This window comes from Hipposideros armiger, unplaced genomic scaffold (assembly GCF_001890085.2).
Source record: "Hipposideros armiger isolate ML-2016 unplaced genomic scaffold, ASM189008v1 scaffold_93, whole genome shotgun sequence".
In the NCBI taxonomy this organism is placed as follows: Eukaryota; Metazoa; Chordata; class Mammalia; order Chiroptera; family Hipposideridae; genus Hipposideros; species Hipposideros armiger.
The window spans coordinates 4,161,842-4,172,836 of record NW_017731443.1 but is presented as its reverse complement, the minus strand read 5'-3'; the positions used below and the strand labels follow the sequence as shown (position 1 = coordinate 4,172,836).

The window sequence follows — 10,995 nt, the reverse complement described above, 5'->3', positions numbered from 1 at the left end:
TCATGAGCCCCGCCCTTGTCTGTTTCTCATCTCAGGGGAGGGGAGGAGAGGAGAGAGGTGGATCACACCTCTAAACAGGCCCCCTGATTTGGGGGAATTGGTTACCTGATTGTTTTTTACTCTGTATCAGCCTCTTCTCCTTTTAATAAACAAAAAAAAAAAGAATTTTTTGAACAAATTCCAATGAATTCACTTCAACAGTTTCATAATACCCACAGAGATAAGTTTTATGGCCCTGGGGGGAGGGGGGGGAGGGGAGTTAGAAAACCAGAGGCAATGGAACAACTATTGTGTAGAAGCATTTGTTTTAAAGGGGAAACAACACTTAGGACTGAAATGCATTTTAATTCGAAGGTCTCAGTGTTGTGTACAAAAGGGGTGACTCAGCAAGAAAGGGCTGAGATGTGTCAGGAGTGGGGCTGGGATGCATTTGCATGTTTGTGTGTGCAAATCTAATAACAACAGTAACAATATCTAACATTTAATGAGCACTTACAACGGGCCCATCACTGTTCTGAACCCCTTTCACATATTACTGGGTTGTCAGAAAAGTCATGATGTATTTTTTCTATGTTTTTCGTTACAAAAATGCATCATGACTTTTCCGACAACCCAATATCTCTTTCATTCTTACAACAACCCTATGAAATAGGGATGCTATCCCCATTTTACAGATGAGAAAAGTAAGCTACACAAGAATACAGTAAGTTGCCAAGCAGGGACCTAAGTTCCGGAGAGGGTTTGACTTGGGCTGACTGCTTGGTGACTTGGTGGGGCCCTGGAGTCTGGGCAGAAACACCAAATGTGCACACCAGGCAGAGAATTCAAGGATGGGGACTTGAGCCTCAGTGGGAAGATGGGGCACGCAGGGAGTAGGAAATGGTGACTCTTCCCCATATTCCTGGGGTCAGGGACCTGAAAAGGGAGCACAACCTGGGGATGTAGGGAACACTGTGGGGCAAGAGAGACACAAGAAGCCTTCTGTCTGCAGGTGAGTGTGCCCAGCGTTCACGGTGCACGCCTCTTCCGGCCAAGCTCGAGGGTTCGTTCTTGGCTGGTATAAGAGCTCCTTCCTGCCAGAGCCTGACTTTGCTACATGCCCCCAGCAACAAGTGGCTCGGTCCATAGGACAACAACCGGAAACCCTCAGTGGCCTCTTCCCAGCCCCACACTGCATCAAAACTCAGATCAGCCACTTCTATTATCAATACTCTGCCTAGAACCCTAACAGGAAGAACAAGTGGCATTTTGCCCCACCCTAACCCAGAAAGTGCAAAGAAGGCTCAGGCAAGCCACAAAAAGCTGGCTGCAACCCAGAAAGGATCCACACAGCACCAACGAGCCAACTGCTTGGAGCAACACCAGATCTCACAGTCTACCCCCATCGATGAAAAGGCTGCTATCTCTTGCTGACAGGCCCGGCTGTTTGCATCTGGGGCAGGCCCAGCCACGAGGCTGGCCAGCTTGGAAAGGGGCCTAGATACAAGCACTTTCTCCCTTCTGTGCTCCAGCTCCTGCAGACTGCTTGAGCTTTCTCAGTGTCATTAAAACCCTCTTCATGGGCATGCTTTGCAAGTATGAGGCCACAATTGAACTTTTCAGCCCTGATGCAGACATGAGAGATGCAGCGATGGCGATGAAGAGGCTGGTGGGCACCCCTCCCCAGCAGGCCAAGGATAGCATCATGAGGCCCATGGTACCCGGCTTCCTTCACTCGCGCTCCTTGGCAGTGGATCCCCCAAATCCCTCAGCTGCATTGTTGGCCCATTTTTTTGGACCCTTTTCTAATCCAGAGAGGAAAGTCACACTGCACATGTCCCTGGGGAAGCAGGTATAGTCATCTCATCCCTTGTTAAGAGGCTTCTGAGAAATAATCAAAGTCCTTGTGAGCTTAGCTCCTCCCAGAGCAACTGAATCTCTTAGTTGACATGGAAGTTTCTGTGTATCATCATCTGGGTCTAACATTGAGGTTCAGTCACTATTGTTTTGGGGGTTTTTAAGTGTGTTTCTTTGTATTAGGACAAAATACTAAAAAGCCCACTGTGTGCTTGGGGTTGGGAAGCTGAAGACCACCAGCTGCTGAAGCCCCTGCCGATACCTGCAGGCTGCCTTCCCTCGGTCCTCATCAGCCCGGCCGGGCTCCCTCCCATCAAGTACAAGCATCTTTGTGCCCCTGTCTCTTTTTTTATTGACCAGCTAGAGTGAGAAGGTCTGCGGCTGCTAGGGTAAGGTTAGCCTGAGCAAAAAGAAAGGCAGTGATCATGCAAACACGTGAGGCCAGGCTTGTGTCTCACTTCCGGTCCACCACCATGCTAACCACAGACAGCAGTAGCGGCCTCCAACACACACTCCCTTCCACAGGCAGACAGCCGGCCTGAAGATGCACCCAGAGCCCTGCTCTACCTTGAGCTACAGGAAAGGTGGGGGCTGGGGGTCCACATCTAGTGGCAGCTGACCTCAGGCTGAAGCCAGGCAGACCTCCCAACCCCCATCTGTTTCGTGATGAAATGAATTCTTCTTTTTCCTCTAATCCCCTTGGGATCCTGTTCTTGGGTGGAAAAAGAAATATTTAAGGTGATTACACTACCCAAACATGTCTGCAAGCAAAGATGGAGCTTTCCAGAGAGTTCTGCTTCCCAAAGACATTTTGAGCATTTTGTCAGAGCAGTAGGAACCTGTTAGGGCTTGGTAGCTCTGTGTCAGAGTCCTTCAAACCACACACAGCCCACGACAGAGGCTGGAGGGAAGAATGGACTTGATGCCTTGATTAGGGATCCAGGGTCTTGGGGGTGACTTTGAAGAGTGACAGACCCTGAGGAGAGGCCCCCGAGAAGGTGAGTTAAGTCTGTTGCTCACTTCATATGTGTTCTATGAAATTATTTGTCAAACTGTTTTCTAAAGGGGGTGAAAACAACAACAAAAAACCTTGCTTATACATTTTCTAGATCCTTTATCTGTCACCATGATTAGAACATCCATTTCTAGAGTTAAATTGCAGAGGCCCACCAGTCAAACTGTCCATTCATGTCAGTCTTGCTTAAGGACCTCTCTTCCCAGAAGAGGCTGGGGGGGTGGGGGGATCACAGCCAGACTGGTCAGCACCTGGTTACTACTGTCCACTAGGCAAAGCTCCGGCTCTCATCCCAATGCTCCTCTATAACTTGTCCCCATTCCCTGAGGCCCTGTCCAGTCAACTTTCCTGCAAAAAGAAAATCAGTCACCCCTTTTTTCTTGTGGCAAAGAATTCTTCAGGCATGAAATTAATCCCTAGGTACTGACTGGCACTTTCAATGTGTTCACAGTGGTGCCAAGTACTCTGAGGAACCCAGGAGCAGATTTCATAACCCAACAAGTATGCATGAAGCGCTTGCCCTGGGCCTGAACCGCATTAAGCCCCGGGTACAGCAGAGTGAAGAAAACAGTGGCCTCTGTGCTCAGGGAGCTGGCAATCTAGTGGGGAAGATCGTCAGCTCCCACAAAATCAGCAAGTAGACAAACGGATAGATAAAACTGTGATTAAAGCCATAAAGAAATACGTGGAATGATGTGAGCCAGCGTAGCTTTGACAGGCCAACTTTAGTGCCGGAGTCCCCCAACCCAGGATTTGGGCAGGGTGGGGTCAGGCAGAGGATGCCTGGGGCTCCTCCAGTGTCCCATGCCCTTCTTGAAGGCCTACTGAGCCCTGCCCTTGGATCCAGGGAGAAAACTCAAAACCTTTTACAGTTTCTTTGCTCTAGCTCTCTGTTACCGGCCACAACAGAGCCTAGATCTCCTCCCCTTATAATCCTACCACCTACCCAACGTCTCAAACTCCACTTGTCCAGCAGGAGTCATGAGCCCCGCCCTTGTCTGTTTCTCATCTCAGTAAATTCCATCTCCAATCTCCAGCTGCAACTTGAGGGGCATCTGGACCCCTCCCTCTCCAGCCCCTTCGTGTTCCCGTCAAGAAAGTCTCCCTGCAGGGCCCCCCTGAGAACTCTCTCCAGGTGCACGGGGCCACCTTCTGCCACACCGCACCGCAGTCTCACCTGCACGGCCCCAGGGACCTCCTAACTGCCTCCCAGCTCATGCTCTAGCGCCCCTGCAGTCCATTCTCCACACACGCCCAAAGGAATATTTATCAAGTGAAAGCCCCCTTCCACTGCCACCCCACCCACCCCCACGTGAAATCCTTCAAAGCTTCCCAGCGCTCTTCTCATAAAACTCAAAATGCAGAACGTGCCCATCACTGGCTTTTATCTCCCACCCTCTTTCCCACGGCTCACTCCCTCTGTCGGTCCACGACCCCTGCCCCCACCTCCCGGGTTCCTTCCCACCCCGGCACCTTTGCACAGGCCATGCAGTATCAGCCGCTCAAAAAGTATTGTTGATTGGTTTTTAAAAACCGTCCTAGAGCAAAATGTGCAAAGAATAGAACTCGTCATAAAGATGCGTCCCATGTCGGTATAAAAACCCAGAAACACCACCCCCCCCCCCCGGTCCCGTGGTAATCGGTCCAGCGGGGCCACACCCTCCCCAAGAGAAACGTATTGAGAGGAAGAGAGTCTGGATTTTTCCAAGATATCACTTAGTCTGGCCGGGGACCCGCCTTCCCCGCCCTCGGCGCCTGGTGCAGCCGCGGCCAGTAGAGGGCAGTGTCGACCAAGGTGTCCAGGAGCGGACGTGAGGGCGTCGGGGCTCGGCCCTTGGGACTTCTAACCCCACACGCCACAGCCCCGCTCGTCTGCGGGACAGACGATAAAACACAGTTCCTTTCTAGGGCTCTTTTATCATCTGTATGATTGATTTAATTTGATTTTTGAGGTTTCTTTTTTTTTTTTTTTCCAATCAGAATTCTGAGGAATAACAAGGGTAGTCACACAAAGTTACTGCCTGTTGAGCCCTGCCAGTGATGTGTCAGCCCTTTTGGAATTAGTAATACTTTCATTCCCAGACAATTCCAAGGGCAAGTCTAACAGAATCTAGAATCTGAGCTGACCCAGAAGGTAGTGAGGATCAAGTCGGCTAGGGTGGAGCCGATCTTTGACCTCCATCTGCCCATTTTTAAAGTCTGGAAGCAGAAGCCACAACCTAATCATTACTTTTATTGATTGCTTATTCGCTGGCAGGCGTTTTCACAATTTCTCATTTACAGATTCCTCACACAACCCAGATTCCAGAGCCCAGCCCTAACCCCTGCCCTACAGAGTGGGATTCCACATGCAGGAATCTCCTGAGACAATATATGAAATGAAACTGAAGGAAAATGTCCACCCACCCCTAAAGCGCACTCATGCACTCACAAACTCGAAAGACACTGCGACCTGCCCTTCATTGTCTGCCCCGGAGGAGGTCCCGTGATTTTAAGAATTCCAGAGCAGGTCAGGAGGACAGGCAATGCCAAAAGAGATGCTTGGCCCAAGGTGGGGGCCTCCTGCCTCCCTCAGCTCCCCCAGTCTCTCACTGCTAAAACCCTGGGTTCTTCTGCGACCAGGTCATTGTTAGTTCACATGTCTTTGCCTGGGTGAGCTGTCCACCTAGGTGAGTATTTTTCAAAGGAATAAGGATCCAGGGCCATCAAAGGTTCAGAATTTTACTTACCTGTTCACAGCTGGGGCAATATTTACCTATGGCAAATACAACACAGGTATCTGGGGATAAAAGGAGGGACAACTGTATTGCAGAATGTCTCTGCCTCAAGGGGGCTGGAGATGTAGGTGATCCACAAGAATGGAAGCTGTCAACACACAGAAATGTGCACCTCATTTTAAAAGAGCAGAATGCAAGATGAATTGATCACAATGACAGAAAGTGAATGTGTCTGTGTTTCTAGAAAGCAGAAGAAAAGTTTAAAAATGAAGGAATGCCGCCAGCCGAGTGGCTTAGTTGGTTAAAAGCACAAGCTCTGAGCAACAGGGTCGCCGGTTCAATTCCCACATGGGCCAGTGAGCTGCACCTGAGCCGAGCTGCCGCTGAGCTACCAATAGGTGGCAGGATGGCTCAGCTGGTGAGAGCACGAACTCCCACATAGGATGGTGGGCTACGCCTACCCGCAACTAAGATTGAACAGGACACCTTGAGCTGAGCTGCCGCTAGCTGCTGCCGCCAGCAGCAGGATGGCGACTGGACTTGGAGCTGAGCTAGCTGTTCCGTCCACAACTAAGATTGAAGGACAACTTGGCTGTTTCCCTTCCCCAATTCCCCAATCCATACAATCTTTAAAAAAAAAATGAAGGAATGCTCATGGGGTTCTTTTCTGTCTGCATCTGCTTAATCATATGTTATAGCACAGGTCCGCAAACTGTAGCCCACGGGCCAAATGCAGACTCAGAATGGTTTTTACATTTGAAGAAGGAGGAGAAAAAGTTTGTCACCCTCATACAAATATATAATTATATAATCAGTCATTTTTCACTATGACTATGCCAAACTCTAAACAGAGAGGCCAGTGTTTGAATATAAGCTTCCTGCATTTGAGAAGTATTAGAAGACACAAACTATGTAATGAAAAAACTTAAAATGTATCTCAATAAAGCAAAAAAAAAAGATTAAAAACATGAAGTGTATTTTTAGCACTACTTAACATTCATATCTCTGAGGATTCCAGGGGAAGATCACATTTGTTGATCACGTTGTCAACTGCATTGTGAATCCGGGTGAAAATTTTCTTTGAAAATTATGTTACCCGACCTCCACCCCAACCTGCAACCAAGGGAACACTTAGCCTTGAAGAACGTTAAGAAGACATCGTCATTCCTCAAACATTGCTGTCACGTTGCAAAATCTGAGGGCTTGCTCTGACTGTATATCAGAGAATGGTATGAATTGATAGATGGAAAGGAGCACTTCATTTTATACCCTTAACACGTGAGCCAGTTGAGGTTAGCCTGGCAGAAAACTCTATAAATGATTCACGAGGCAGGAAGAGGAAGCAAAACCAACCCTCATCAACTTTATCAAGATGATGTGGATAAAATTATGTCTCCTTTATGGCTGATGCAAGGCATGGTATGTGCGAATGCCAAGGCATTTGTGGGCAGTAATTCACCGTAGGGTGATTGTCGTTCAAAATGGCTTCAGAGAGATGATAAAGAAAGCCTTGATTGATGATGATAGGGCCACACAAACAATGCATTCTGAAACATGTAATTAGGGACTATTCCTCCCCACTATTTACAGAACACACCACCAGGCATATGGGAACAATGTGAGGGTGAGTCATCAGCAGTTAGCCACCAGCATATTTCCATGAGCAAACTAAAATTATAAAACTTAAAAAAATTATAGTACATGCAAAAAAAAAAATCTGAAAATAGATTCAGCTAAGCATGCATGGTCACCAGCGTCAAAATGGATAAACCGGGGGTTTGGAACTCAGATTTGTCCCCCATCACGTGAATAGAGTCCTAGCCTATCACAAAGTCTAATTAACTCAAAATATCTGCAGTTGCGTGCCTGAAGCACCCGTCATCCTATGTAACTGCGAGGCATGTAACTGTAGAGCGTCCTTTAGAATTCCCTGTGTGTGGCCCTGGTAAAGGAAGCAGGTACCCCCTCAGCCCTATGACAGGAACAAGATGTGGGTCAGGGGATCCCCAGGGGAGGTGAGATGAGGAGCAGGCCTCAGGGCATCGGGGGAGGAGAAAGGATCTCTTGACCCACTGACCCTACGTGTCCAGCGGGTCTCTGACTCCGTCTTCTTCTCAATTTACCTTGAACTTGTCCCCTTCTCTCTACTCTTATTGCCAATACCAGGCCTTCACCATCTATGGCCTAGATTCCTGCAAATAGCCTCTAAATTACTTACCTAGTGCTACTGTAACAAATTACCACAAACTGAATGGTTTAAAAAAATTTTTTATTATCATACAGATCTGGCAGTCGGAAGTCTAGAATGATTTTACTGGGCTAGAAACCAAGGTGTCGGCAGGCTGTGTTCCTTCTGGAGGTTGTAGGGGAGAGTCTGTTTCCTTATTTTTCCAGTTTCTAGAGGCCGCCTGCGTTCCTTGGCTTGTGGTCCCTTCTCCCCGTGTTCAAAATCAGCAGTGCAGCCTCTTTTGTTCCCTCTCTGACTCTGGCCTCCTCCTCAGCCTCCCTCTTCTATCTATAAGGACCCCTGTGACTACATCGGACCCATCCAGCTGATTTGCGATCTTAATTCCATCTGCAGCTTTCATTTCCCTTTGCCTATGTAACCTAACATAGTCACGAGTTCTGGGGATTAGGATAGGGACATCTTTGTGGAACCATTATTCTGCCTCCTAAACGGGCTCTAAGATTTGTCTTGCCCCCTCCACAATACAGGCAGACCTTGTTTTATTGTGTTTCACTTTATTAAGCTTCACAGATATTACCTTGTTGTTCTTTTGTTTTGTCTTGTTTACAGCTAAAGGCAAGACCGTCTACCAGCAAAAAGAGCAAGATTCACTTTATTGCAATACCCGCTATATTACTGTGGTCTGGAACCGAATCCACCATTATCTCTGAGGTCTGCCTGTATTCTTCCGATGGCTGCCAAAAATCAAACAGTAATTTCATGCTTTTCTTTCAAATCCTTCTCTGCTACCAGTCAATAAAATTCAGACTCCTCACCCGGCCCCGGAGCCCCTCCTAGGAGGCGGTCCGGCCTCTCACTCTGGCCTCAAATCCTGCTGTTTCCCCCACCTACATTGGGGGTGCAGGCATGGACAAGACTTGGAGATAAGCTTGCCCTCCGAGTTAGGCTGGTGAATTCACAGACAGTGAGTGGATGGGGTGAGCCATCTATGAGGATGAAGCAAGAGATTGTCTCTACCTGGGAGAAAAGAATTCAGCCGCACCCTGCACTCCACCAAGGTGATCAGAGTCATCAGGGGGCAGAACTAGAATGCAGGTGTCATCGAGTGAGTGAAAATCTAATCCGGTGTACTGCGCCCACTGCATGAACAGAAAGGGTAGCTGTGCCGAAGAGGGGGGATGGGAGTGCTTGAGGAGGACAGATGGGTCCTGAGGAGGAGCCATTGACGAGGAGCGTTATTGGGTGCTTCCTCAACAGCCTCCTCGTCCTAAGTCCGTGCTCACCACCCAACCTTCATAAAGCTTGTCCACAGGTCAGTCCCCTCTGACTGAAGCACCTCCCCTTCCCAAAGTCACCTGAAGACCCAAACTCCATCCCTCATGACCTATGCAATGTTTGGGACATACCTGTACTAAAAACAGTATTCCTTATTTATCTACAATTCAAATGTAACCAGGTATCCTGTATTTTCATCTGCTAAATCTGGCGACTTTAAGATGCCTTCAAGACTCAGCTCTTGGGCCCTTCCCCCACCCTGCCTCTGATGCCCTGAAGACCAGGGGTTCTCTCTACCACCCATCACACCTGACCTGGGCCCTGTCATGCATGTATCTCACTGTGGCACATTTGCTTGTATCTGCTCCCCTCTCATGAGCCCCATGAAGACAGAATCCAAATTTTTATTTTCTTGCTATTTATTGAAGAAAAATTAGAAACTCCAGGTAACCAAAAGGAAAATACATCACTCAAATGTGAGTCTGCATCATGGTTCTGTCCTTTGGAGCCTAAGACAGGACTAGAGAGCCTTTCTATCCCATCTCTCTTCTTCCAGGCGGGGCCACATCAATAACCAAGTGGTTCCCGAGAGATAACCCTGACTCCTGAAGAAGATCTGCCGTCACTCCCTGGCCAGCCCATTGGAGAAATGTGCTTCATGGACTGGAAGTTTTAACAAAGTCAACACATTCCAAAAAGTTTGAAAATCATTGTTTCCCACTGCTCCCTTTTTCTTTCTTGTGTCTAATAAGATTGACTTAGGAAACTGGATTCTTTTTAAACCACAAATCTATCTTAAATGTATTCATTTCATGTGCAATAAATCTCAAGACCTGATTATTTTGTAATTATATCAATATTGATAAATGTTCAATGTTAACCAGATAACCAAACAAGTGTCTTCTGATGTCTAGCACCATAGAACAAGAATTTTGGACTGCACCTCAGTGACTGGAAACTTTGAAAAATCATATGCCTAAAGAACTATATTGACTGGCATGTTAAAAATAACATTTTAATTTTTGTGGACTAACAAAGAAGAAAGAGGAAGCAAGGAAGGGAAGAAAGGAGACAGGAGAGGAAGGAGAGAATGTGCTGAGCTTCTCTCTAGCGACTCTCTATTTGGAGGCAGAAGTCATGCACTGACTCTGAAAACTGAAAAATGCTGACCACAAAGCCACCTGCCTCTCCCAGTGATTTTAATAATGCCAGAGAAGGGAGTAAAGAAAGCCACCACGGCTGACGCAGCATAGATGCTTGATAGAGGTTTATTGAGTGAATGAGTAGAAGACAATCACCTGAGCCCCACAGTTGCCAAAGCCCACCCTGGTTACAAATGTAAGCCCACACCCGGTCCCCTTAGAGGGGGAGAAACACACCCAATGGAACGTATGCAGCAGGCCTGCATCCAGGCTGGCTGGGGCTCTAAAAGCCACCTCGGGAAAGGTACTCCATTAACCGCAGGTGTTAGTTTACTTTGGCACAGCAATATGTAATTTCCCATTTTTAGAACAATGGTCCAAAGAACAGTCACAAAAACAACCTTCCGAGGGGGCGGTTTTCTTCCTGGCCTTGGCTACAGCCCTGTAAAACAACAATAACAAAGGGGTTTTATTCAAAACACTGTTTGCATCTCTCTCCATAAACTCAGTAAGCTGTTCCTTAACTTTGCACGGGCTGAAGAGGGTCCCCCCCCACCCAGTCCCCCCCACCCCTCCCCTTGGCAGGGCATCTGAACGAACTCTTGCCTTTGGGTGGGGGTAGATTTGGAAGGGGTTCTCCTGTTGGATCTGTTTTGGTCTTGCCACACCTCGCTCTGTTCAGTTCCCGCGTGGTGAGGGTGGAAAGGAAGCTTGTCGAAAGCCAGGGTCTGTCCTTTGGGTGCCCTGGACAAGTCTGACACCCGAAGAGGACAATGCGTTCTTGAGAACATGCAAATAGCAAAGGTAATAAGGAAGGAGGGA

At 47.9% G+C, this 10,995-nt stretch overlaps 2 protein-coding genes across 4 annotated transcripts in view; one reads left to right on the top strand and one right to left on the bottom strand.

Moving 5' to 3' along the window:
- Positions 1-2,205, top strand: part of SCGB1A1 (secretoglobin family 1A member 1) — a 2,820-nt gene extending 615 nt beyond the window's left edge. Inside the window, exons 2-3 of the mRNA XM_019645171.1 lie at positions 1,512-1,696; positions 2,020-2,205. Of these exons, the coding sequence (XP_019500716.1) occupies positions 1,512-1,696; positions 2,020-2,205 (371 nt within the window). The remainder of the gene's footprint in view (positions 1-1,511; positions 1,697-2,019) is intronic.
- AHNAK (AHNAK nucleoprotein) overlaps positions 1-10,995 on the bottom strand; it is a 109,075-nt gene that overhangs the window by 5,885 nt on the left and 92,195 nt on the right. The window contains exons 7-8 of one of the 3 annotated variants that reach the window (XM_019645362.1): positions 10,780-10,953; positions 10,531-10,615 (exon numbers count right to left, since the gene is read on the bottom strand). The exons of 1 other annotated variant lie outside the window; for it this stretch is intronic. In XM_019645362.1, the coding sequence (XP_019500907.1) occupies positions 10,608-10,615; positions 10,780-10,953 (182 nt within the window). In that variant the 3' untranslated portion in view covers positions 10,531-10,607. Of the gene's footprint in view, positions 1-10,530; positions 10,616-10,779; positions 10,954-10,995 lie in introns of those variants that run through there. One more of the 3 variants, XM_019645365.1, reaches the window with a different exon arrangement.